The sequence below is a fragment of the Hemibagrus wyckioides genome, linkage group LG21 (assembly GCF_019097595.1).
Source record: "Hemibagrus wyckioides isolate EC202008001 linkage group LG21, SWU_Hwy_1.0, whole genome shotgun sequence".
Taxonomy (NCBI): domain Eukaryota; kingdom Metazoa; phylum Chordata; class Actinopteri; order Siluriformes; family Bagridae; genus Hemibagrus; species Hemibagrus wyckioides.
In genome coordinates, this window is record NC_080730.1 from 20,818,735 (window position 1) to 20,845,496 (window position 26,762).

Below are 26,762 nucleotides of genomic sequence, written 5' to 3' on the forward strand. Positions count from 1 at the left end.
TAGAGTAATAAAAGTTTAGGACATGTGCAATCATGTTTCTGTCTGCTCCTCAGTCCAACAGTGTAAACGCTGAGACAGAAAGCGAGATGAAAAACATGGAAATGACCGCAGGCTGTTTGTGTTTTGACCCGCAGGCCATGCCAAGGAGGCGCTGGATCTGTCGCGAATGCAGGAGCAGACACAGCAGATGGAATATCAGAGCAAGATGAAGGTAGAGTTCATGTCCTGCTGGAGCTCCTGCACATGCCATGCCGCCTTCTTCCTAATTATATGAGAACTTTTTTAAATCATCATTATGACTTAAGACATGGAAGAGTACTGAAAACTGCCCATGACGTGGAAACATAATTATGATGGGGTGTGTGTGTGTGTGTGAGATCAGGAGTACGAGGCAGCAGTGGAGCAGCTGAAGGGGGATCAGATCCGTATCCAGGCAGAGGAGAGGAGGAAGACTCTGAGTGAAGAAACCAAACAGAATCAAGCGGTGAGAAAGGGCCAGGCTCCATAACAATCCCTGAGTAGTGCACAGATGTAGAGGGGGTGTGTGTGTGTGTATAAGTGTGTGTGTGTGTGAACATATTTTTTTTCTCTCACAGAGAGCTCAGTACCAGGACAAACTGGCTCGACAGCGATATGAGGATCAGCTCCGACAGCAGGTACTGACACACACACACACAGCTTTCTGAACACTGTCACTGTCTCTCACACACATTATAGCTATTTTACATAATAAAAAAACCCTTTTGTCCTTCAGCAAGCTATAAATGAGGAAAACCTGCGCAGACAGGAGGAGTCTGTACAGAAACAAGAGGCCATGAGGAAAGGTACGAGTCCCTCACTGTGTTGCACACACACACACACACACACACACACACACACACACACATTCCCTCACTGTGTTACACACTCATATTTATTCAGTCTATCACTCATTCAGTGGATCATTCACTCCCTACTCTACATGGGGTGAGAGGTGGAAAGTGGGGTGTATTTTGTGTGTATGTGTATATATATATATATATATATATATATATATATATATATATATATATATATATATATATATATATATATATATATATATATATATATATATATATATATATAGCTGCATATATATAATGTGTGTGTGTGTGTGTGTGTGTGTGTGTAGCCACCATTGAGCACGAGATGGAGTTGAGGCATAAGAACGAGATGCTGCGGATCGAGGCGGAGGCTAAAGCTCGCGGCCGGGTGGAGAGAGAGAACGCCGACATCATCAGAGAACAGATCCGCCTTAAAGCTGCTGAACACAGGCAGACTGTACTGGAGAGCATAAGGTACACACACACACACTCTCTCACACACACACACACACACACACACACTCTTACATCAGATAATATCATTTGATCATGTTTGAGGTGTTTCAGTGATTAAATATTGCAGATTGGAAAACAGCAATCCACCAAACACAGTCTGAAATTAATCCTCAGTGCTGTATGGAAAATGTTCACACACACACACACACACACACACACACACACACACACACATACACATACACACAAGCTTACTGTTGGATGTGTAATGGTCTTCTGTTGCAGAACTGCTGGTGCTGTGTTTGGGGAGGGTTTCAGGGCTTTCATCTCAGACTGGGACAAAGTGACTGCTACAGTAAGTGTGTATACACACACACACAGACACAGACACACACACACACACACAGACACAGACACACACACACACACACCCATGTGTAATCTTACTGTTATTAGGTGTGTTTACCCTGTGCTGTCTCCTCCATACCACTAGGTGGCAGGACTGACTCTGCTGGCTGTGGGCGTTTACTCAGCGAGGAACGCTACAGGAGTGGCGGGGAGATACATCGAGGCTCGACTCGGGAAGCCTTCTCTGGTGAGAGAGACGTCGCGCATCACCGTGATGGAGGCCATGAAACACCCGGTCAAGGTAACAGCCGAAATACACACAGTCTCTTAATGTCCACTCTCAACTCTCTGTTTCAGGAAAGTTAATGTGTCTCTCTCTGTCTCTCTCTCTCTCTCTCTCTCTCCCTCTCTCTCTCTCTCTCTCTCAGACCAGCAGGAGGTTGATGAGTAAGCCTCAGGATGCTCTGGAAGGAGTAGTTCTCAGTGTGAGTATTGGATCTGTTTCTTGGTCTGATACACGTCACTCTCCTAAGTAACACCTCTTTGAGGTTTAAGAACATGACATGACGTCAGTGGAAGTGATGGGATTTCTGTAATAACCTGAGAAAGTGACCGGTGTGTGTCTTTCTCCACAGCCAACGCTAGAGGAACGTGTCCGTGATATTGCCATCGCGACCCGGAATACCCGCCAGAACCGAGGGCTCTACAGGAACATCCTGATGTACGGACCTCCCGGGACAGGGAAAACACTGTTTGCCAAGGTACACACACACACACACACACACACACAGATACACACAGGGGAAACTGTATCTTGTAATGTTTATTAAGTTAAGAACAAACATAAATCTAATCCTTTATTTATCTCAGTATTTTTTTTTTACCATGTTCTCGGTTTTGTTGCTGCTATGCTTGGAACAGAAACTGGCAATGCATTCTGGGATGGACTACGCCATCATGACCGGAGGAGATGTGGCCCCCATGGGGCGGGAAGGTGTAACTGCCATGCACAAAGTGTTTGATTGGGCCAGCACCAGCCGTCGAGGGTAAGAACCTTCTCAGAGTGGCATTACTCTCTACTCCACACATCCTGTACAGCAATAAATGTCCCATAAACATGGAAACTAATCCACAGTGACTACAGCCAGGTGCTGTACACTGACACACACACACACACACACACACAGAGCAGTGTGAACCCTGGGTGTAAAAATGGGTCGATGAACTGTATTAATCTCTATATTAATGAGGACAGAATCTGTAGTGTTGTGGATTTAAGGAGAGCAGAGTTCACTTCAGACCTTCATCATTATTTCTCTTCCCTCCAGCCTGCTGCTGTTCGTGGACGAAGCCGACGCTTTCCTGCGCAAGAGATCCACTGTGAGTGTGGGAGTGTGTGGTGTGTGTTCAGGTCTTTACAGTGTGTCTGTGTGACTCAACACCTGTTCTCTGGCTTTCAGGAGAAGATCAGTGAAGACCTGCGAGCCACGCTGAACGCCTTCCTGTACCGAACCGGAGAGCAGAGCAACAAGTGTGTTCACCTACACACACACACACACACACACACACACACACCCTACAGTGCAGCTTGATAACACGCATCACATTACACATTGGATTTCAGAGCAGAAAAACAAAACCACAAAGTTAATGTAATTAGTCAGCTAAGAGCTAACAAGTTTAGCATAGTGACGTGTGTGTGTGTGTGTGTGTGTGTGAGAGAGAGAGAGAGAGAGAGAGAAAAAGACTACAGTGGTTTGTCCTCAGAGATGTTGAACACACTAAACACATTTCAGCTCGTCTGCTCCTTTTAGACACTGTGGTCATTCCATCATCACAGTGTTAAACTTCTCCTCTGTTCTACATCCTGACTGAGTGAAGTGAGGATTATATAAACTGTAGAAATGAATGATGTTTTTTGGATTTGTGTGTTTTGCAGGTTTATGCTGGTTTTGGCCAGTAACCAGCCCGAGCAGTTCGATTGGGCCATTAATGACCGTATTGATGAGATTGTAAACTTCGCTCTTCCTGGCCTTGAGGAGAGAGAGAGACTGGTCAGGCTTTACTTTGACCGATACGTCCTGGAGCCGGCCACCGGGGGGAGACAGTGAGTGGATGCCTGTTTGTCTATTTACATCCAAACCCTTTAACTAAACAGAATTCTTCTAGGTTCTTTTGGAACCTAGACACACACACACACCCCACTGAGACAATAACTAAGCACTGGCGCTTGTTCCTGGTCTGTGTGTGAAGAATGTGATGTATTTAAAGTCTGCATTTTAAGCTGTAAGTAAAACGTAAGGGAGAAAATATGAGCATGAGTTCCTATTCAGCTGAAGACAAGCTCGTCTGTACAGTACAGGTGTGTATCAGTTAAAGTCCAAGGACACGGTCCTGCATGAGATGGCTTTTAGCTTTTGTTGTTTGTTTCTAACAGAAAATAAGGCGCTGTAGAGAGCAAGAGTGGGGCGATAACTGGAAAGTGTGTCAGGAAGTTTGGAGAGCTCATTAATAACAGTGAGAAGTAAAGGAGGAGTAGGTTTATCAGGTCGAGGACGTTCATGATAAAACCTGAAGGACTAAACTCTAAAACCTACTAAAGGAAGTTTTAATAAGGTCTGAGTACAGACTGAACCACAGAAAGTTACTCTCAGGCCATGTTTGCAGACACCAGTGTTCTTTAGTCTGTCATCTGGCTGAGAGCACATGGATGTGTCTGGGAAGAGGGAGGTCATTAGTGTGTGTGTGCGCATGTTTACACCGTCTTCATAAATTTTTATAACGCTCAGGTTACTAACATGACTTAAACCTCTCAAGTCACCTGTTGGTTGAGACGTCTCTGCGTTCCTGTTGCAGGCGGCTGAAGCTGGCGCAGTTCGACTACGGAGTGAAGTGTTCGGAGATCGCCAAGCGCACAGAGGGCATGTCGGGTCGAGAGATTTCCAAACTGGGTGTGGCCTGGCAGGTGAGGAACCACACCTGTCACATTCATTTCTCACTCTGATAACAACCATTTATTAAAGTGACACCTCAAACATCTTGTGTTCCTGATGCTAATGGTGTTTTTCTCAAAATAACCTAAAAGTAGGACAGCAGTCCTTTCAGACTGTGTGTGTGTGTGAGAGTGTGTATGAGTGTGTGTGTGAGTAATCACCAGCAGAGGGCAGTAACATGTCATGTCTCCATCTCTCTCCCAGGCTGCTGCGTACTCCTCTGAGGACGGTGTTCTGACCGAGGCCATGATCGATGCCCGTGTGGACGACGCTGTCCGGCAGCACATGCAGAAGATGGACTGGCTGCACGGGGACGGCGCTCTGGATAACGAGGGCCGCGTTGCTTCCGCAGATCACCGGGGGGGCAAAGATGCCAAAATGGGCTTCATCCTGCCTCCAGGTTCAGCCCCACAGGCACAAGATGTTCTGTGTCCCTTAAAGGGGGCTCTGGACTCTACCATTCCAGCAGCAGAGGAGGGGGGTAGTAGTGCTGCAGAAAAAGGGACTGTTCCATTGGAAGGGGAGGGGGGGCTTAGACACACAGAACAGAAAGACGTCCCGACTAAAGACGGCACACCGGTATAAGTTTCATCAAGAGCTGATCCTGGGTCAGATGTACTGAGCGTTGTGAAAGCTAGATCCCCTGCTGAGGCCGGGCAGCATTTCTGTTTAGTTAGGAGACAAAGCTCAGTGTATCTGTGCGGATATCCGTTACACGAAAACATCTGTGTTACCCTGTGTGTGTGTGTGTGTGTGTGTGTCCACAATGGCTCCCTGTGTGAAGTGTACAACACTGTCGGAGAGAAACCGATCCTCCAGATCTCATGTTCTGCGTCCCAAATCCCAGCTCACAGAGTACAGGAACACACAGCAGAGAAGCTTTTTACACTTCAGACGTAAAAAAAATAGGGAGTCATTGTGGACGGTGTGTGTGTGTGTGTGTGTGTGTGTGTGTCAGGGTGATTAATGAGGAACAGATAACGGAATTAAAGTATGAATGGAAAAAAATCACGTCATAATGTTCTAATTAATGTCTGATGTGTTGAATGTGTAACGAGCCTGTGTAAAATGTTTCCATGTGAGTTGTGTTAAATAACACTGAAGCCTGGAAGGAAGATGTGTCTAACATTGGATAATGTTTTACAACTGATAAGATAAAGTAATCCAGATTTCATAAAAAATGGTGTGCATTGGTGAATTTTTGTGCGTTAAGACCAAACGGCGTGAAGGTGAATGAACTGTGTGAAGTGCGTGATGAGTCTGGAGTGATAGAGAGAGACGAGCGAGTTCACAGTTTGACTTCGCCGTTTAATCGAACACGCACATACATCTGCACAAGAACGTTTGAAGAGGAAGAGGAGGAGGAGGAGAGTGTCCTCGCTCCCCACAGCTTACACTAGTGTCATCCTTTAACAGCGCTGAAGATGCAGACATTATTATTATCCCACAACACCACAAACTTTTACTAAAAAATACAAACGGGACTCGTTAGACGTCTGTCTCCGTGTCCATATACCACAAATCCATTTACAGCCACAGATCTACCCCGCCCATGCTGATGCACAAAAATATACCCCCCACCCTGCCCCCACACACCCCACATTACAAATAAAACTGCACCACAGTACTAAAGTTGTGTGGGCATGCTGTTTTTTTTTCCTCTAAAATAGACACAAAAACTTATCCCTGATACACAAAAAAATCAGCCCCTAAAAAATGCAAATGCATATGTAATGTCCGTATGTTGACCCCGGGCACTGTACAAAACTAGCACGTCCGCACAAAAACTCGTAAAAACAAGCAATCGGCAAGCAAAATAAATGTCTAATCATCAAAAAATGGAATACCTCAGGCAGGAAAGAAAGTGCAAGTCGGGTCCGATCCCTGCGTGGGACCTTCGTGGACACATTTATAAAAAAAACACAAAGTCCAGTGACTTCAGTCCTGCTGTGCACTAAATACAGTCACATCCTTGGAGAAACAGGTCAGTGTGAGTTCAGGGGAAGCATCAATTAGTGTGTGTGTGTGTGTGTGTGAGAGAGAGAGAGAGAGCTGCTTTGAGACCATTGTTAAAGTCTTTCTAGGACCAGATGTCCACTACCGAGTGTGTGTGTGTGTGTGTAAGTAAATTAGAGTCTGCGTGGGCTCAGGTGCCCGTTGTGGTAGTGTTTGTGTTTGACGTGTACCACGTTGTTATCCCCTCCGCTGTTGTTCCTGCGCTGCTGCAGCCGCCTGCGGAGCTCCTGGACGTTACACATTCTCGTCACCCACTTCCACGACCTCCACACGTCTGCACAGAGACAGGGGGTGTTAGTGTGTGTGGTGCAGATAAGTGGATGAGCTTCAGAGATGAAACCCATCACAAACTTCAACCCTAATCATTTTCACATGAATACAGAGTGGAAATAACATTCCTCGACTCTCGATCATTCTCAACCATTCGTATTTCACAAGAGAAGGTCCAGTTACGTGTGTTTGAGGAAAATAACACACACCATTCAGCTCGGGGGTTCTGCAGGACCAGCACAGGGGCCTATTGTTGTTTTTGCGTACATTCATGGTTCTGAAACCCTGAGATTTTTGCTATTCTTAAAGAAAATATCCAGTTTAACTCTGAGGTCATTCAGATGGTTTTAGCTACATTTATACACTATATTGCCAAAAGTATTCGCTCACCCATCCAAATAATCAGAATCAGGTGTTCCAATCACTTCCATGGCCACAGGTGTATAAAATCAAGCACCTAGGCATGCAGACTGTTTTTACAAACATTTGTGAAAGAATGGGTCGCTCTCAGGAGCTCAGTGAATTCCAGCGTGGAACTGTGATAGGATGCCACCTGTGCAACAAATCCAGTCGTGAAATTTCCTCGCTCCTAAATATTCCACAGTCAACTGTCAGCTGTATTATAAGAACGTGGAAGTGTTTGGGAACGACAGCAACTCAGCCACGAAGTGGTAGGCCACGTAAACTGACGGAGCGGGGTCAGCGGATGCTGAGGCACATAGTGCGAAGAGGTCGCCAACTTTCTGCAGAGTCCATCGCTACAGACCTCCAAACTTCATGTGGCCTTCAGATGAGCTCAAGAACAGTGCGCAGAGAGCTTCATGGAATGGGTTTCCATGGCCGAGCAGCTGCATCCAAGCCATACATCACCAAGTGCAATGCAAAGCGTCGGATGCAGTGGTGTAAAGCACGCCGCCACTGGACTCTAGAGCAGTGGAGACGCGTTCTCTGGAGTGACGAATCGCGCTTCTCCATCTGGCAATCTGATGGACGAGTCTGGGTTTGGCGGTTGCCAGGAGAACGGTACTTGTCTGACTGCATTGTGCCAAGTGTAAAGTTTGGTGGAGGGGGGATTATGGTGTGGGGTTGTTTTTCAGGAGCTGGGCTTGGCCCCTTAGTTCCAGTGAAAGGAACTCTGAATGCTTCAGCATACCAAGACATTTTGGACAATTCCATGCTCCCAACTTTGTGGGAACAGTTTGGAGCTGGCCCCTTCCTCTTCCAACATGACTGTGCACCAGTGACCAAAGCAAGGTCCATAAAGACATGGATGACAGAGTCTGGTGTGGATGAACTTGACTGGCCTCCACAGAGTCCTGACCTCAACCCGACAGAACACCTTTGGGATGAATTAGAGCGGAGACTGAGAGCCAGGTCTTCTCGTCCAACATCAGTGTGTGACCTCACAAATGCGCTTCTGGAAGAATGGTCAAAAATTCCCATAAACACACTCCTAAACCTTGTGGACAGCCTTCCCAGAAGAGTTGAAGCTGTTATAGCTGCAAAGGGTGGACCGACGTCATACTGAACCCTATGGATTAGGAATGGGATGTCACTTAAGTTCATATGCGAGTCAAGGCAGGTGAGCGAATACTTTTGGCAATATAGTGTATATACACTATTTTGGCAAAAGTTTTGGGACACCCCTCCAAATCATTGAATTCAGGGGTTAGGCTTGGCTCCTTAGTTCCAGTGAAAGGAACTCTTAATGCTTCAGCATACCAAAACAATTTGGACAATTTCATGCTCTTTGTGTGAACAGTTTGGGGATGACCCCCTCCTCTTCCAACATGACCAGTGCACGAACTCTGACCCCATAGAACACCTTTGGGATGTCTGTGAGCCAGAACAAACCTGGGACATCTGCCTTTCCATGCACATGAATGTAATATGGAGTTGTCCCGCCCTTTACAGCTATAACAGCTTCAACTCTTCTGGGAAGGCTTTCCACAAGGTTTAGGAGTGTGTTTATGGGAATTTTTGACCGTTCTTCCAGAAGCACATTTGTGAGGTCAGGCACTGATGTTGGATGAGAAGGTCTGGCTCACAGTCTCCACTCTAATTCATCCCAAAGGTGTTCTATGGGGTTGAGGTCAGGACTCTGTTCAGGCCAGTCAAGTTCCTCCACACCAAACTCACTCATCCATGTGTTTATGGACCTTGCTTTGGTCACTGGTGTGCAGTCATGTTGGAACAGGAAGGGGTCATCCCCAAACTGTTCCCACAAAGAGCATGAAATTGTCCAAAATGTCTTAGTATGCTGAAGCATTAAGTGTTCCTTTCACTGGAACTAAATGGCTGAGCCCAACACCTGAATTCAACTATTTGGAGGGGTGTCCTTTTGCCAGTATAGTGTATATATATTCCATCATCTTCCATAAACAAAACTGAAACAGAGTCTGAGTTTAATTTATAATTTATTAAACTGGTTTTAAAGGATGTAATCATAGTTATTCACAGTCTACTAATGGTATATTCTAATCAGTAATTATAATTACTACAGTCGTCCTCCAGTAACGGACCAGTCCCCAAATCTTATTCCATCTGAATGGAGTGAGGACATTCTTCATGCTAGCCAGAACAAAGTGCTAGTCAGCAAAGTTAAAAATAATAATCAACCCAAATAAGCTCTTTAGCTGGTTAAGTCAAAAAGTCACAGTTATATGAGTTATACAATGCTTTTTTTTAACCACAAAGTATCCTCACACACTTTTTAGTATTTTATTGGGAGCATAAACATGCTGATGATCATTCATGAGGTGGAAGTGTGTCAGAGAACCCACGTGCCGCTGAGGCTGACCTGCTCTCCTGCGGCGAGTTCATGAAGAGAGGGATGAAAGGATTGATGAAGGAAAAGAAGACAGAGGGATGAGAAGCTGACAGGATGAGACAGTGCTGCAGCCCTGACGTATCTCATCCGTAATGTTAGTGGACAAACTGAGGGATTTTACGGACGCCGAGGCTGATGGGTGAGATGAGAGACCAAGAGGAAAAGAGGACAGTGGTGGAGATGAGAGACATGACACAAATTCTACTCCACTACTATCATGAACCATATAGCTACTGAAAGATAACCGGGGAAACTGAAAGACATGCTTTGAGCCTTAGCATTTTCTCTCCTAAGAAAATTATTATCCTAAATGTGTCTGTGGACGTACAGGCATCACCACCACGCATGACAGTGGACTTCAGTGACCCTTTCACACACACATCACATTTCAGCTGGGGATTTTCTGCAGCTGAACCTTACATATTTTGTCTCTGACCTCACCTTTCTGTGGGTGGGTTCTCCAAGCCAGCAGAACCCGGTGCAGGGTCCTGTCCAGCCAGAGCAGAACCCAGCTGATACAGAAGCCCAGCAGCAGCCCAAGAACCAGGTCCACCTCCTGCTTAGTCACACTGCTGCCCCCTGCTGGAAGGTCCCGATCCGGCGAGCTTGAACCCTCGTACGGGATGACGTACTGCACCCGGTGTCTGCAGGAGAGGAGCAGGGCACAAGTACAGGACTGAGGGGGATACAAGCCATACAAAAGACACCAGAGGAGAAAAATAGTCAAGAGATGTTGAGAAAGAAAGAAACAGTGACCCTGATTATAGGTTAGGAAAGTAATATAATTACGAAGGAAGAAAAATTAAATTTTTTTTTTTTTTTTTATGATGCCTATAAGAAGAAGAACCTTTAGACTTCTCTGTTTTCACAGCCACAATCTTTTTTAAATATAAATCTGTATCCTGCAGAGGTTTCTGTTTGTACCCACCCACAATATTTTCTAATAAAATATGGTTGGTTCTATTTCCCAAAATATAAACAAATAAGCAATTCGGTTCATCTGTAAGTCTGAAATCTGACCACCTGTATGAGTGAGTGTCCCACTCCAGCCTGGACACGCCTCACGCTCAGTGCTCCACAGTAAAGTGTATAAAGAGTTAATAAGGCCTAAAGTACAGTCACCGAGCTGAGTGCTGCGTACTGCGGTAAATGAGCGCTACAGGATTTATCAGCAGTAAATATGAGAGACAAGGAGCAGGAGTGGACCCAGGTTTATTTATGATGCCTATGTCATGGCCTCCTGTTCAAACAATACTCAGATCTTTAAGGCGTTATAGTTAGTAACAGCTTCACACTCCCACACACTCCTGCTTTCTCCCCTGAACCACACATCAGGCAGGGATTAGTCCGCCAGCAGAGAGACGTGTGTGGGAGTGAAACGCTTCTCTCTCTGCTTAAAATGCCACAACACACCGCAGGCTGTGTACCCTGGATCTCACTCCTGCTGCGGTTAAAGCCTCGGTTACAAACAGCAGGAACGGGCGACATGGCACTGCTGCTGATTTGTCAACCACGAGCTAAACGCCGGTTCTCAGTCTGCTCCTCAGGCACTCGGCAGGTTTACTCTGGAACAGCTCTGAACACACCTGAGCGAGCAGTGTGTGTGGAGATCTACAGATGGCTCATGTGCTGAACTACACAAAAAGCCTGGTTCAAAATTCTTTCCTTTCTAAAGCACAAGCTACTTGGATTAGAGCGCCCCCTTGTGGAGACTTGATTTAGAAGAAGTTCTCGCGGTCCATCGGGTACTAAGGTAGCGAGCACAAGCCCGAACAAATCGGTCGCTTTTTTATTTTACCTGCCACAGGTGCAGTGACACACCCGCTCCGGCCCTCGCACATGGGGAAGGATGTAGTTGTGGAAGCGATCGAGCAGCGCGTTCATGTCCACACAGCGCGCTATCACCTGCAAAACAACCACACAACATGAGCAAGGAACAAAATACCCACAGACGTTTTATAGCTCAGATGTCACACTTTGCCCTCTTGTCTATGTGGAACACTGCACACAGCGGGGCTTAAATAACTACACAGATACTGAAGATAAAGTTATTAGCATGTTTTAAAGACAAATTCTACATATCCTCATAATTAGGATCCAGCTCTATGGATACACTTTTATAAATCTTTTCATTTTCATACTGCAATCATTTACTTTTCATACACGCAAAGTCATTTACAGAATAAATGATTACGCGTCCCAACCTAAATCGACGTCCCAATCCCACGTGTAGGAACAGCAGCGTCTTGTCCGAGCTCTCCACGTGATAAACACATGATTATTTCACTGGAAATGCCACGTGTAGGAGAAGGTTATGAAGTAAACATCACTCAGGTCCAATACTGGTGTGCTAATTAATACATATTGAAGCTGTGTTTTTATTAAAATGTGAATATCAGACAACATGACACGGGACACAAACGGGACATCAGTCACGATAAACCCCTCGCTGGACACAGACGAGTCCTGACGCTAACGGACCACAAGATGGACTTCACTACACCCCCCGGATCGGTCACGCGCCGTGGGTTCGTCTGAAGTTTGCCAGGTCCGTATTAACCTCATATAGATTAATAAATAGAAATGGAAAAGACACACTGAATGTTGAAGCTCAGGATGATAAAATGTGCCGGTTTTTCCTTTTTCTGACCAGAGCTAGCTAAACTTCTCAGACGTTTAAGTGTCCATGACTGAACTGCAGATCAACGTGATTCAAGATGCTTTCAAAATATGTAAATATTATTCACTTATGTGACTATTGCCTCACAAAACAGAATGTAAGTTATATCAATCATAATAAATCACAGCCTGCATCATAATCTCACTGATTTCATAATAATACATAATAATTAGTATAAAGCGTTACAGTAAAATATTGCTGATGTGGTTTAACAAATATTAATCACACACTTCTATATATTGGTAAAATCCTGACCATAGAGTTTCAACTTAAAATAAAGTTTGGTAAAGAAACATGTAGTAAAATATACTGAATTTCTGTAAAGGAATATATATATATACCCCAAACAACTCTAGGTGAACAATACTCCAGTGCGTAACAACAACAACAACAACAACAACAACAACAACAATAATAATAATAATAATAATAATAATAAACTACGCTAACTCACCTCAGCGTGCTTATCTCCCCTCAGGAGTTTAAATTTTAACGGTCAGTGCGCGAGGCGGGTTTCTGAACTCGAAAACTCAACTAAAGTGAGTTACTTTTTAAAGTGTTTAAACTTTATTAAAGTGTTTGTTCAATCAGCAAATTTAAGGCATTAATGCGAATAGAAATGACCTGACGGAAAGTTCAGCGTGTTAAATGTTGTTTAATCCACAACTAATCAACTATTCAAGTGCACTGTAAACTGCCATACTATACAGCACGCGCGTGCAGCACGAGACCAGGTCTAGCGTTACCCTAGTTACGAGTCTAAGTAGAGTACTATTTTTGGAGTACTAGTTAGTAGGAGAGTGTGCTAATTACTTAAGCCCTGTCAAAAAATATCTCCTACATGAAGACCATTTTTTTTATGAATCACTGGGAATAATCGTGGACTTTGTGTAAAACATGTGATACTCACACTACCGTTCAGATGAGAGGTGAAGCGGCCAGGTGAATAATTAAAGACACTGGCTTGTCTCATTAAACAATGCATTTACATTTGACTTTAGCAGTCAGTGACCACCTCATCTGTGGTCATGTTGTCCCAGATAATGAGGTGACGAGGTAAGAAAGAAAGACTTAAGACCACTCAGATAAACACCGACGTGTTACACAACATTATGCTTTCAATTCACCAGCGAATTATAGCTGTAACTGAACAAACCGGACATTTCACTTCTTATTTTGGCGTCCTTTTAATTTTGCACCAAAAATTTATATATATATATATATATATATATATATATATATATATATATATATATATATATATATATATATATATATGAAAATGTCAAAATAAAGCATTCATTAAAAACTGAGAGGAGCGCGAGGCGGATCTCCTTACCATCACCAAAGCAGCGCCGACGGCCATAAAGATCATCGTCTCCCATCACAGTCCATCAGGCACAACTTCCCCACTGCAACTCACACGCACACACACACGCACGCACACACACACGCACACACACACGCACGCACACACAAACACCACCACCACAAAAAACAAACGTGAGGCTTTACCGGAGCCTCGAGGCCACCGAATTTCCGTTTACCGATCAGGTGTCACGCATGTGCGGCTCCCGGAGATCTCACCGCTAGGCAACAGATTATTATTAAGAGCTCGGATTTAGGAGCAGCAGCAGCAGGAGAGCAAGAGCATCGCAACACCACCGACGCGGTGCTTAATTATCTCCGAACCAAGCGTCACATCACATCACATCCGGATGTAGCGCGTGCGAATTACGACCGGCTCCATTTCCAGTCCTAATTCATTATAGACGGGTTCGGTGCTGCTGCTGGATGAATCCTCCTCCCTTCCCGCGATTGGTCCAACAGGATGCACACGCAGTCATTCACATTAAAGTCTGGGCAGCTCCTTCATCATCATCATTATTATCGTTCCTCAAGGAAATCCAAGGCCCTCGGTGATGGATGAAGTTGGTTAGATGTTGAGATTGAAGGTCTGCGAACGCTTTGATGAACCTGAGCTTCCGTATAAATTCTCTCTCTCTCTCTCTCTCTCTCTCTCTCTCTCTCTCTCTCTCTCTCTCTCTCTCTCTCTCTCTCTCTCTCTCTCTCTCTCTCTCTCTCTCTCTCTCCTTGTTTGGAGAAGACTGACAGCAAACCCCCATTAGCTTAATTGGGAACGCTGAGCACGGGACATATGACACGGATGCAGAGGAGAGCCGTGCACTTTAACCACACACACACACAGCCAGGCTTCCATTACTCCTCAGACTCTGATGCACAATTTATTCCAACAGAGCAGGATTTCGCTTTCTAATCTGATTTGATTATTCACAATACAGACAAACGTGTGTGATTCTTCCCCAGATTGTGCAGAAGGCAACTCCATGAAGACCTGGTGTGGTGGTGAAGGCTTGAGGAGAAGAACTGGAGTGTCCTGCACAGAGCCCTGATCCTGACTCAACCCCACTGACCACCTCTGGGATGAACTGGAACTCCAGACCTCTTCACACAAGAGTCTGATCTCACTAATGCTCTTCTAGCTGAATGACCACTAATCCCCATAGACACGACCCAACATCTTTTTGGAGAACCTTCCAGAAGAGTGGCTCTGATTAGAACAGGGGGAGTAAAGCTGGAATGAGACATACAACACACACATATGGGTGTGATGGTCAGGGTGCACAAACCTTTGGCCACACAGCAGGAAAGAAACAAAAACTGAACAAATGAAAAGTAAAACTGTGGCACAGGATTGGAGAACCGCTGAAAAGCTCAAGACTTCAAATCTCCAGCAAACAAGCTTCAGAAGCCGTTCACGCTCATACTGAAACTTATCCTTCCTCTGAATCCAAACCGAAAAACTCCAAATCAGTCAGACTGTAGAGGTGTAGAAAGCGGTGTCCTGTGAGCGGTCCTTCATTCCTGGCTCTGGGAGAACCCTGAAAGGTTCTGTGTAAACCTCTAAAGGTAACCTGTAAAGTGTAAACTGTGAGGTTCTGATGAGCTCCATTTTTGATGCCAGTGAATCCTTCACACTCCTTGCTTTGATGAGAACATGCCTACAGCATCACTCTGCTCAAAAGTATTTACCTTTTGTGAAGTTTACCTTTTTGGTCTGGAAACTTTGTGAGTTTGCAGAAGAGCAAAAACATTAAAAACATAAAAACCAGATGTTGGTAAATGTGAGTTAAAGACAGTAACACAGTCACTGGTGCGTATTCATTGCATTTCACTGGGTTTATTAGGGTTTTTTTTTTTCTTCCTTTAAGTGTACTATTTACACAAATGTTCAGGCACTCTGGACTTACAATCACACTCGCGTACAGATTACAAAAAACAAAAAACAAAAGCAAAAACAGAAACAACAGATCTTAGAAAGCATCAGATCCTGAAGAGTTTCCATGTTTAAATAACTATAAACACAAAGAAATAACATCTGAAACTCATTTTCTGCTTCATCATTATAATCATAAATCATCATCATCATCATCATCTGTATTCAAGTAAAAACATGTCAATGCTTACACACACACACACACACACACACACACACACACACACACACAGCAGATCCTCTCCAAACTGTACAACCTGAATATTAATTATTATTCAGCATATTAGAGCAATAAAAAAAAATTCTCAGAAGGAAAAAGAAAGGTTTGTCCTGCATTCTGAAATTAATACCTGCGGTTGAGTGTGTGTATGGATGTGGCGAGGCTGTGTGTGTGTGTGTGTGTGTGTGTGTGTGGGGAAAGAGAGAGAGAGAGCTGTGTCTGACTCAGAGCAGGAAACAGCGCTCCATTATCAGGGATGAAACAGAATGTGTGTGTGTGTGTGAGATGTAGTAATACAGGTGCAGCTCTGAGATCAGAATGATGTCAGTATGATGATGTGAGTGTGACCAGTCCAGCTGGGCCTCAGGATGGTGTGGGTGGGTGTGTGTGTTTTGAGGGGGGGGGTTGTGTATGTGCACGTATGCTTGTGCATGCGCAACAGAAATCAGTAGAAGCAGACGGTGTGAAGGAACGGACGGCTGCTTTTCTCCTCAAACTCCTGCAGCAGCTCATCGATATCATTCTCCATATCATCAGTGTGCTGAATCTGAGAGACAGACAAAGAGAGATAGAAAGAAAGACAGACAGACAGAGGGAGGGGGAGAGAGAGACAGACAAAGAGAGAGAGAGATCAATCAGAACTCATTGAATACACACACTTAAAATCTTCCTCCCTCTCCACAAACACACACTAAGAGACTTGTGATGCACACGGCTACTCACTCGCTCTGTAACACACCAGAGTTATCATTAAACACCAGGAACTTTAATATCTAATATGTAAAATGTGTAATATTGTAAGTGTGATATTAATATTAAATATAAGTGTCTCTTCAAAGAGAGGTGGGAAATTACACACACTTCCTGTTCTTTGTGAAAATGTGTGCATTTGTCTCTGTGCAGAACCAGTAAATAAACGCTTTCTGTATGATTTACTTATTGATTATGTTGCATTATTGTGATGGCTGTAATCTGTTTCTCTCTTTTTTCTGCTTTATAATAACACTGATTTATAAACGGCAGTCTATAAAGCTGATTTATCTCACACTCAGCCCAGATCTGGCCAGACTGTACAACAGCAACAAGCGCCAATAACACTTTCTAAATGAAACTCAAGTGAAATATGAGGGAGAGGGGGAGAAGGGGGGGTGGGTACAGCAAGAGAGAGAGACAGAGAGAGAGTAAAGGCTGCGTGTGTGTGTTTTAGGTTCGGCAGTGTTACACTCACACACTGACACAGCTCACAGATGAGGAAAGCTCCGAGTGTGGCTTCCTCATGATTGTCCTGGATGTCCACGTTGATGACGTGCACCGGCTGGAACGTCTCCTGTTCACGGGAATTCAGGTCTGCATGGAACACACACACACTTTGGAACTTCTCTACAATCCAAACCAGTTTTGACTGTAGAATGGTGTAAACGCTGACTGCGCCACATCTACACTCTCATAGGAGACAATTTCCTAGTCAAATATTTTATAGTTCTTCAGGTTCTGTGGTTCCTCACATCTAAAAACATGCAAATGCATCAGAGAACTGGCCAAACTAAACACCAGTGCCAAGTTCATCATTCATCTCTAAAGGCTGTGTGTGTGTGTGTGTGTGTCTCACCCTCCAGCACCTGGTCGTACACTCTCTCCTCGCAGGTGATCACCAGGTCAAACTGGTCCTTACAGTTCTGGAAGCGTTCAGGTCTGGTCTTGATGCGCTTGTTGCGCTCCAGCATGTGCAGGATGCCATTCTGTGTATATCTGAGGATAAGCTGGGTCAAGGACACAACAAGCATGTGATAAAATCTCTCACACACACACACACTCACTCACTCACTCACACACACTCAACGACCAAAAATGTGCGAGGCGTTCAATGAGAAGAAACTAACATGGAGTTACATGACACATGGATCAGTATTCAAGCCGCTGTGATGAACAAAGTCTGTTCCTGTTCATGTCTGATACCAGAGAGAATAGAGATCAGAAATGAGTGTTAACATCCAGCCTGTCTGTCTGACTCACTCAGGGCTCTAACAGGTCCCACGGTACCCGTGGTTCTGTCAGGAATGTGCATTACAACTGCATTTATCACATTATAGTGTATACATCTGGATGTGTGGAGTGGGTAAAAGCTGAACAATGAGGAGGTTCAGCCACGCAGATCTCATCACCAGGCCTTCACACTCAGGGTCAGCAGATCTGCAGTGGCACCCGTGCGCCCCCTACAGGACAAACCCTTCAGCTCAACAACATCGGCTCTGCTGGCGGAGGCACTGCACCGCAATCATCATGCACAGTAGTGATTATGTGAGTCATTGCTCCTGGAATATCTGGAACGTTCATCTGTGTGCAGCAGCATGCACTGAAAATCATCAAACTGCATTTAGAAATAAACATCCAGATAAACCTGGGTCATGTTTTACATCTGAAATCACATCAGTAATTCTGTGTGCGACACTGATCCCCTCCACAAAAAGCTGTTTTATACACACACACACACACACCGTGTAACATGCTAAACTGCTGGCCAGAATCATCTACTAACTGTTAACTACATTAGCCTTTCAGCTATAATCAAAAACTAAAGAGCAAACTCTGCACACTGAACATGTTTGGGTAAATTGACTACATTTGTGGAAAATGAAATTCTCTATGTTTGGACAGACATTAGTCCACTGCAAACACTTCTTTTCTTTCATATTCAGACACCATTTAATCTCCACGCCCAGTGTGACTAAAGCCCTTTCTGAAAGCTAGTGCTGCTTCTGGACTGAATATATTAATGCACCAGTGGTGTAAACACTGCACAATATGTCACTTGTTAATCTTAATTGCTATTGCCCTTCAGATCAGATCTCTCCATCGTACACATGACTCAGCTAACTCTCTCTGCTCGGAGGGAACTCAGGAGCCGGGTGGAAACTCTGAGGGCGTTTCAGTAAAAAGCTCAGAGACTGATTACTGCAGAAATGAAGCCAGTCTTTAACTGTACTGTGTTACAGCAGGTCCATGTTCCCTCCACACACTGAGCAGATAAATAATTAGCTTAAACACTACAGCTGCTTTTACTGAAAATCCACTGACCATGTAAGTCTTTAATAAGAGGCGAAAAACTCTGACTTGATAAACAACTTGTCTAAATGAAACCTTTAATTTTAGCTCTAATTTTGTTCATAAATCACTGTGTGATGTGGAAGCAACCTTCTCATTTCTGACTAACGACTGAACTAGTATTTTCAGCTGATAAAATCAAGTGAGATCTCCTATAACCAGACATGGATTAGATTGGATCGTATTAGCGCCCCCTGCTGGAGAGTTAAATCTTGCTCGTATCCTCCCCAGTATTGCCCCAACCCACTCAGAGAAGGTTCATCATAAACATCCCACTCTGAGTGTCCAGTGTGTCTGCTTCACTAATCCTACTCTCACACAGGAGCCCTTTATCAGGAGACACACCACCGGCGAGAGTTGTGTCTTAACACTCTGCTGGAGACTCAAGGTTTTAAACATGAAGCATCGTTTTAATCCAGCGCTGATGATTAAGCCCCAGTCCAGCACGGGTCAGTCGTCTCCAGTCAGGGATTACAGCAGGGAACCCCCCCCCCTTCCCCCCCGCCAAGTTCTACATGAGATATGTGGTGACTTAATCAATTCAGCATCATTTTACCACCAGATTTATTGCTTAAAATGCAGGCATTTCAAGTGCTTGAAATATTTTACAGCACATTAGACTGCAGAAGTGAAAATAAGAGCTGAGATTCTACACTGTTCCAATAAATCTCTGAAGCTAGGATAATAAATATTTGCAGTTTTCCCCTACAGTTTAACGCCCGTCTCATCGCACATCTCTCACAGTCTGCCCTACTGCTTCACTCTGGTCTTCCACGTGGATTATATACACAAGTCCATCAGAGTGTGTGTGAAGGAGAAGTGAGAGTGTATCAGCATCGCACACTATCGATGCCACCGCTCACCACAGTCAATCCTCTCATCTCCACCGTCACTGAGGATGTTAAAAAAAAATAAATAAATAAAAGGTGCTAAACTCTTCATGCATACAAACATCCGCCATCTTCAGGTAAAAGAGTAAAATGTGTCAAATATTCACAACTACTACAGTGCATTTAGAAAAGGGGAGGGACTGTGTGTGTGTGTGTGTGTGTGTGTGTGTGTGTGTGTGTGGGATACAGTTCCTTGTCCTTTCGGACCAGATCGCTGTACATCTGTTCGTAAGTGGTTTTGAAGTCATACACATTAGGCTTGTCTGGAGTGGGTCCTGGGAGTTTCACGTGGCTTCCGGTGCCGAAAGATCGCACATCGAAACCGCGCTTGCTGCAGAAACATGGAGAAAGTGTGAACAGCTGGATAAAACACTGTTAAAACAGACAAACAAACATGTGCTCCAGTAAAAATCTCCTCTATTACAACTTACCTGACCCACCTTTAACTAGATTTAAAAAAGATACCCAAGAGAATAGTGATTTAACTTGAAAATAAAAGTGTGTATTAGTTAATTTAACACCTTTCCAGAGGTGTGACGTCACAGGTTAAATCACCTGTTAAATCTCTTAGTACACAGGACTAGCTTTTTAAATAAAACAAGCAAAAAAAAATCAGCTATGCCTTAAGTGTAAAAGCCGGACATGTGGTGGTGTCTGTCCAGCAGTCAGAATTTAAACGGTCACCAGGAGTCCCGGAAGAGCGACGGAAAACTATTCGATTCCGATGAATCGACTCCACAGAATAATTGTCTCCTGCTGTGTAAAATACTGCCAGGCTGCTGATGTTTGTGTTGTGTTGAGTTATTTATCAGACAGCAAAAACCTTCAGATGTTCACTTTTTTTAATAAACGTGGTTATTCTTTTGCTTTCCTTGAGCCGAATCAGTTTTCTCAGTATCGATTCTTAATTTTCAATTGAACAGAACAGAAGAACCGATTCATTTTGGAGCTCGACTCCCAAACCCTACAGAAAACTCCATCTGCTTCCGGTTTCTATGACACAGCAGCGCTATCCTTCCTCAAAAAATCTCCCAAATAATTTTTTTAAAAAACCAAAAAACCCAGAAATACTCTAAGTTTATTGACTTGGTAGAAGTTGTTCGTATTATTCAGTGTTCTAAACGCATTCATTGTTTCCTGTCAGTTTCGATGTTTTCCTTGCTCGGGAAATGTCGTCTGTCAAAACCAGTCAGAAGGAAACAGAAAGCCTTGTCAAAAAAAACAAAAACCCCAATCAGCCGGTGATCATCACTGTCATCCTTCCCATCCTGGTGACGGTGTAGTTTTATTTAAGTTTGTCTTTTCCTCTTTTCGACGTTACCTGAGGATGTTGTGTGCTTCCATGCTGCGGTTCTGGTTACTCGAGCACACCACCGCTACGCGAAGCGGATGGCTTGGCATATTGTACTTCTCGTCAAAATTTCACTAATAACTCAAAAATTTCAACTAAAACGATTTTAAGTTTAGTTTACGCGAATATAGCCCCCCTCAAAAAACTGTACTAGACAATAATGTACGTTTATAACGAGTACATTCAGCGACACAGAGTTACAACTACACCGGGTTTTGTCTAGAACACAATCTGGAACAAAATGGCGGACCGGCAGAGGCTAATGCTGACGCACTACGACGGGCGGGGCTTTTGCTGCGCTTTGTGGGCGTGGCTTGGTAACGTGACGTTTATTTTTTACTGCATTAACGTTATAAAATGTAGTAAAAATAAAATATAAAAATTAAATATTGCTCGAAAACATGAAAAGCACACCACACCGCCAGATGTAAAAACAATACATTTCAATTTGAGCTAATATACAATAGAATATGTACACTATCACTGTTATTTAAAAACCCAGGGTCTATGAATATTCATGATTATGCAAATTATAAAAACCCCTCCCACGTCGCACTGTCGTACATAATATCAGTGACACTAACTAACTTAAATAACCAGCTAGCTAACTGCTGGTTTAAATAGCTCACATTAATCACTCCCGGACATTTCACTGTCAGAGTCAGGATTAACATCCTTATTCTCTGTCTCACTCACAGACTTCTGATTTATTTAAAAACAGCCAAATATAATGTTAACATGACAACCGACATATGTCATCATTAACATTAGCTATGTTAGCTAGCTAGATTGCTTAGCACACAAGTTCAGTGGCTCAGAATTTAATGGACTTATAACTTGTTTTTAAAGAGTCAGAGGGTTTATCCACTATTTCTGAGAAAGTTTCTGTTTGAGTTTCTCTTCTGTCTAAAAACAACATAAACAATCAGCTATATAACCGCAATCAGCATCCATAAGGAGGTGTATGAATATATCCTGATTTCAAGTTTCACACAAGAAACACACATTTTAAATGAGGTTATTTATTCTTTTATTGACACAAGAGGTTTTATATAACAGAGAGAAAAAATAGCACAGTATTCAGATTGCTTCACCAGTCTGCATGTCCTCAGTATAACTGAATATTATTAACTTTGTAAGGCATAAAATCTTATTGTAGCCGCCACGGCGATGGCGCACGCTAGCCGACCATATTACTGTAAAGTCCTACAGAAATAAAAACAGCATCGCTCCCACAGAGGAGAAAAAAACGATTGAACAACAGCCTTCTTTCATTCTCAAAGCAATAAGAACATTTTGCCTAAAATGCTAATGCTAAATGAGTGCTAATGGGATCCAGTTAGCATTCAATCATTTTCCCATCAGAGTTCACCATGCAGCTTACTTTCCTAATATTCATATCTCCATGGGAATAATAAAAAAAACACCCTTGCTAAGTTTATGTTGAAAATACAATCAGGTGTAGCAGAAAGATGCTAGCTGCATTAGCCATGATAGCATTTTTAGACAAGCGTCTCCTTTAAGCCCATGACAATAATGACATGATCATTTTCACTCGATTATCTTATATTTAACCAATAATCTTATACTGAAAGCTTTTCTTGTAGTGACATGTTCCTACAGCTACCTGGCTAATGAAGTTCTGCTAATGCGCACAGTTCAGTGGTTAGCGTCAGTTCACACAGTCACAGGAAAGGGAGCACAATCAAGTCTGGATTTTATTTGCTTTTCTACCTGATCTGTGTGTTTATACACACTCGCTGTGATATGTCAACATGAATCCAAACAGAACCGAGGTTCCAGCGAGATCGCTTTGTTGTTTTTTTTGCTTCAAGATGAAAAGAAACACAAAATGCAGCAGTGCTCATTATATGATGCCACACTCTTTTTGCCGTGGGTTTCACCAGAAGCTCACAGAGATAGTAGTGTGTGTGTGTGTGTGTGTGTGTGGGCTGCTGAGGGCTTGTCCAGGGCCTCTCTTCTCTCTTGTTACGGCTGTGTTGATTGGCACGGCAGGAGCGGGTGTGATATGAGAGTTCAGTAGGAGTGTGTGTGTGTGTGAGTGTGTTTGGATGTATGTGTAGGTTCAGAGAGATGAATGTCAAGAGGAATGTTTTCATTTAATCTGTTACTGCCATCTGATGTCATCAGTGTGCGCCTCAGCCTCCAGTAACACAACACTACACTGTAGCTCTGATCAATTCGTACCCGAAGCCGAAGCATCTCATTTCTTAAAACTTTGGATCATGTTTTAATACCAACTCTTCTGACTGAAAAATTCTGACTGAAAGCAAATAAAACCTTGATTTGGAAGTAAAACAGTGTGAGACACGATGAAGGCATTTTTATTTCCTGTGGAGTACGAGGTGAATTTTAACCCAGGAAGTGCACACTCCCAAAATAAATGTCTGTGGAACAGCTGATGACATCAGAGGGCAGTGATTGGTTAAAAAGACATCATTCCTGAAGAAAGCATGCTCTCAGCTGTGTGTGTGTGTGTTCAGAGGTATGTGTTGTGTGAACGGCGAGAGTGCTGCTGCGTGGTGTGTGTGTGCTGCACGTTGGGACTCATGATGTTCTCGGTGATGTAGGCCACCAGCAGGCAGATGATGACGAGCATCACGCAGATGGCTCCGCCCACCGTCATCATGGCGATCACGATGTCCTGCATCCCCGTGGGAGACACACTGAACTCCACACACTCGCCGGGCCCGTCCCAAACCGCCGGCTGTAGGCAGATCCGGTAGGGCACGTTCTCATGCAGGTCGCTCAGTAGATAGTCCCTGCAGCCGCTGGCCAGGTGCACGCTGGCACACTCGAACTGAGTGTAGCTGCCGTTCCACCAGCACCTCATCCTGAAGCCCCCCTGAGGCTCCTGCTGCCCCGCACCAGGGCTCTTTGGTGCGGCAGGTGGAGACCTTGTCACAGGTTCTGTAGGGATCTCTGAGCTGACTACAATGTGTTCTGATTTTTCGTGCACCATGGGGTAAGTCCACTGGAGCAGCACAGTGCTGTTGGAGAGCAGGTTGGCGAGCAGGTGACCTCCAGGTGACCTGACCTGCCTGCAGGTGCTGCTGGGACAGGTGAAGTTGACCCGAGCGTGTCGGAAGCATAGCCGGCTGTCCTCGCCTCTCTCCAGGACACGGTACGCACACACACTCTCCTCCTGGAGCGAGTCGCTGCTGCCGCTCGAGTTTGTCCCGCTCTCCTGCTGCTTCGGCTCAAACTCTCTGTCTCTGCTTCTGACGTCAGGTGACGTGACTTTTGTCAGGCTGTGAGAATTGTTATTACTGACGTCACGGGTCTGCCAGGCGCTCGCTCCGGTCCAGCAGCAGAGCAGCACGGAGAGACAAGAGATGGCCAGCGAGCTCCGGGGGCTCCTCATTTCTCCCTCCTGAGCAGGTTATTATATTCTGCTAGTTTATCGTGTCTCAGTGTGCATCTCAGCCAAAGCAGGCGGCACGGTCACAGCGGGAGAAACCCGAGAGAGGATGACCATCACATCACATCACTGCCTGGAGACAGGAAGTCATCATACATATGAGATACAATCCCTGATTTATTCCGAGACACAGAGATGCAGCGTTAACACGTTCACACACCAATCACAGAATCTCCCTCAGAACAGCTGCGAGTCTCTCCACACACGAGTCTCTCCACACACGAGTCTCCCTTTAGCTGCAGCACTGCTTACGTGATCAGGCACCATATCGCTGTCCTCCTCTCTTCATCTGGCCGCCTGACCGCTGTCGGACAGAATGTAGGTGAGTGACGTGATGACGTCAGCGAGTGTTTATAATCTCGGGGAACGGTCATGACGTCGCGCTTCGCCTCCTCATGTCTCCAACACTTCGTTCCTCCAGCAGCCTGGTTCATCCATCGTTCACGCTCCGGAATAAGAAGGAGAAGAAGGAGGACGAGATACGAAAATGAAGGTAACTACAAACCGACCCCTGAACGTTCAGCTCGCGCCGGTTCCCAGACGGGGAGTGAGGCGCAGCGCCGTGCTCGTGGAGGACTCTGCTGCGCGCGCTGCTGCTCCTGCCGTCAGTGTCAGGCTCCATCGTGTGGTCGATATGAGAACTGCACCACAAAGCCAGCCGTGCACGATGAAGAGGGATTAGAAAAGGAGTGTGAAGGATGAATTCATGCATCAAAAACACTAGTGCTTTCATTTTGCATTTTTGAAAAGGTTTTAATAATGCAATTTCATTAGAAATGATATTACAGATAACAACCTGAGAGTAAAGTTTTAAATACAGTATATACATCTGTTTTCCCTATTTTCATGCTGGTGCTTTAATGACAGTGTTCACTCCAGCTGCTTTTCTCCAAAACACTGCAATCCAGTTTCGACCGAATCTGTCCGAGTGTCGTCTGACCACATGCAGAAGAGAAATCATTGCTTTTGAACTGTGGTTCAACAGAAGTATAAAAAAAACAAAAAAAAACAAATGAAACTGACCTGGATAAACATGATGGTACACTTAATTTAATATTTTGTTGTGCAACCTTCGGAGGTGATCAAGCCATTTCTCTAGCTCTCACTGAGACGTCTGCACCTGTCCATAGGTATTTTGGTCCACTCCTCATGAACATACTGCTCCAGCTGTCTCAGGTTTGAAGGCTGTCTTCTCCAGACTGCATGTTTCAGCTCTTTCCACAGATCTTCAATAGGATTTAGATCACAGCTCATAGAAGGCCACTTGTTCGGTGTTCTGTGTGTTTTGGGTCATTATCCTGTTAGAGGACTCATGACCTGTGACTGACCCCAAGCTTTCTGACACTGGGCAGCACATTTCACTCCAAAATGTCTTGATAGTCTTGAGATTTGATTGTACTCTGCACAGATTCAAGACACCCTGTGGCAGATGCAGCAAAGCAGCTCCAGAACTTCACTTCAGCTACAGACTTCTTTTCTTTCTTTGCTTCATTTTTGCATCTGTGAACACAGAGCTGATTTGTGACTTGCCAAAAACCTCCAGTTTTCTCTCATCTGTCCAATGGACATTCTCCCAGAAGCTTTGTGAGACAAAACACAGTGCACCAACAATTTTGTCCACATGTGTAACATGCTCGATATCACCTGGACCTGGAAACAGTGCAGTATTAAATATTCAGGATATTGAGTATTATTTGTTTAAAATAAATAAACCCCACATTTGCAGTGTGCAGTGTACCTCGAACACTGAGACAGACCGAAGTCAGCCCGGTGCTGTAGATTTAAACTCTTAACAGTAAACAATACACACATTTCTGGTCAGTCTTTATTGCTAAACCAGGTGTCCTGCTGTAAAGGTGTGCTGTCTGTGTGCTGATTAATCCTCACTCTTCACGTCTCCTAACACACAGAATCTGGGTTCAATGAGGACGATGCGGACGTTTCACTCTTCACCGAACTCCGTTCAGTGTGCAGTGAGTAAAACATCAGCCTGCACCTCACTGGAACACACAACCAGATCA

At 44.3% G+C, this 26,762-nt stretch overlaps 4 protein-coding genes and 1 long non-coding RNA gene across 7 annotated transcripts in view; 2 read left to right on the forward strand and 3 right to left on the reverse strand.

Moving 5' to 3' along the window:
- Positions 1-5,818, forward strand: part of atad3 (ATPase family AAA domain containing 3) — a 6,681-nt gene extending 863 nt beyond the window's left edge. Inside the window, exons 2-16 of the mRNA XM_058372960.1 lie at positions 135-211; positions 383-484; positions 597-656; positions 755-824; positions 1,154-1,319; positions 1,587-1,656; positions 1,795-1,950; positions 2,078-2,134; positions 2,285-2,410; positions 2,571-2,695; positions 2,978-3,029; positions 3,110-3,180; positions 3,589-3,756; positions 4,506-4,614; positions 4,847-5,818. Of these exons, the coding sequence (XP_058228943.1) occupies positions 135-211; positions 383-484; positions 597-656; positions 755-824; positions 1,154-1,319; positions 1,587-1,656; positions 1,795-1,950; positions 2,078-2,134; positions 2,285-2,410; positions 2,571-2,695; positions 2,978-3,029; positions 3,110-3,180; positions 3,589-3,756; positions 4,506-4,614; positions 4,847-5,227 (1,790 nt within the window). The 3' untranslated portion in view covers positions 5,228-5,818. The remainder of the gene's footprint in view (positions 1-134; positions 212-382; positions 485-596; positions 657-754; positions 825-1,153; positions 1,320-1,586; positions 1,657-1,794; positions 1,951-2,077; positions 2,135-2,284; positions 2,411-2,570; positions 2,696-2,977; positions 3,030-3,109; positions 3,181-3,588; positions 3,757-4,505; positions 4,615-4,846) is intronic.
- A 111-nt stretch (positions 5,819-5,929) lies between these two features.
- tmem240b (transmembrane protein 240b) lies at positions 5,930-14,160 on the reverse strand. Of its 3 annotated transcripts, none has more exons than XM_058372973.1 (5): positions 14,026-14,160; positions 13,778-13,850; positions 11,557-11,663; positions 10,200-10,402; positions 5,930-6,932 (listed from the first exon to the last, which is right to left on the reverse strand). In XM_058372973.1, the coding sequence occupies exons 2-5, from the start codon at positions 13,811-13,813 to the stop codon at positions 6,772-6,774; spliced, it is 507 nt and encodes a 168-aa protein (XP_058228956.1). In that variant the 5' UTR covers positions 13,814-13,850; positions 14,026-14,160; the 3' UTR covers positions 5,930-6,771. The 3 variants fall into 3 exon arrangements, with proteins under 3 accessions (XP_058228956.1, XP_058228957.1, XP_058228958.1); XM_058372974.1 differs by lacking the exon at positions 14,026-14,160 and adding an exon at positions 11,963-12,044 and having other exon boundaries at positions 13,778-13,896; XM_058372975.1 differs by lacking the exons at positions 13,778-13,850; positions 14,026-14,160 and adding an exon at positions 11,963-13,600.
- Positions 14,161-14,254: 94 nt separating this feature from the next.
- LOC131342266 (uncharacterized) lies at positions 14,255-15,984 on the forward strand. Its single transcript, XR_009203008.1, has 2 exons — positions 14,255-14,393; positions 14,767-15,984. It is a non-coding gene; the product is annotated as an uncharacterized LOC131342266 (long non-coding RNA).
- Positions 15,625-21,550, reverse strand: ssu72 (SSU72 homolog, RNA polymerase II CTD phosphatase). Its single transcript, XM_058372970.1, has 5 exons — positions 21,270-21,550; positions 20,136-20,279; positions 17,566-17,705; positions 17,185-17,303; positions 15,625-16,503 (listed from the first exon to the last, which is right to left on the reverse strand). The coding sequence occupies exons 1-5, from the start codon at positions 21,347-21,349 to the stop codon at positions 16,402-16,404; spliced, it is 585 nt and encodes a 194-aa protein (XP_058228953.1). The 5' UTR covers positions 21,350-21,550; the 3' UTR covers positions 15,625-16,401.
- A 775-nt stretch (positions 21,551-22,325) lies between these two features.
- Positions 22,326-25,349, reverse strand: fndc10 (fibronectin type III domain containing 10). The gene is made up of 2 exons (XM_058372965.1): positions 24,902-25,349; positions 22,326-24,814 (listed from the first exon to the last, which is right to left on the reverse strand). Exon 2 carries the CDS (start codon positions 24,682-24,684, stop codon positions 23,800-23,802), a length of 885 nt encoding a protein of 294 aa, XP_058228948.1. The 5' UTR covers positions 24,685-24,814; positions 24,902-25,349; the 3' UTR covers positions 22,326-23,799.
- Positions 25,350-26,762: the final 1,413 nt, after the last annotated feature.

Coding starts and splice junctions, on each gene's coding strand:
- ssu72 (XM_058372970.1), bottom strand. CDS start 21,349: ATGCCAAGCCATCCGCTTCGCGTAGCGGTGGTGTGCTCGAGTAACCAG. Junction 17,706..20,135: donor GTCCGAAAGGACAAGGAACT/GTATCCCACACA, acceptor GCTTATCCTCAG/ATATACACAGAATGGCATCC. Junction 16,504..17,184: donor TCTGTGAGCTGTGTCAGTGT/GTGAGTGTAACA, acceptor TCTGTCTCTCAG/ATTCAGCACACTGATGATAT.
- tmem240b (XM_058372973.1), bottom strand. CDS start 13,813: ATGATCTTTATGGCCGTCGGCGCTGCTTTGGTGATG. Junction 11,664..13,777: donor TCGGCGCTGCTTTGGTGATG/GTAAGGAGATCC, acceptor GTTGTTTTGCAG/GTGATAGCGCGCTGTGTGGA. Junction 10,403..11,556: donor TGTCACTGCACCTGTGGCAG/GTAAAATAAAAA, acceptor CCTCTCCTGCAG/ACACCGGGTGCAGTACGTCA.
- fndc10 (XM_058372965.1), bottom strand. CDS start 24,684: ATGAGGAGCCCCCGGAGCTCGCTGGCCATCTCTTGTCTCTCCGTGCTG.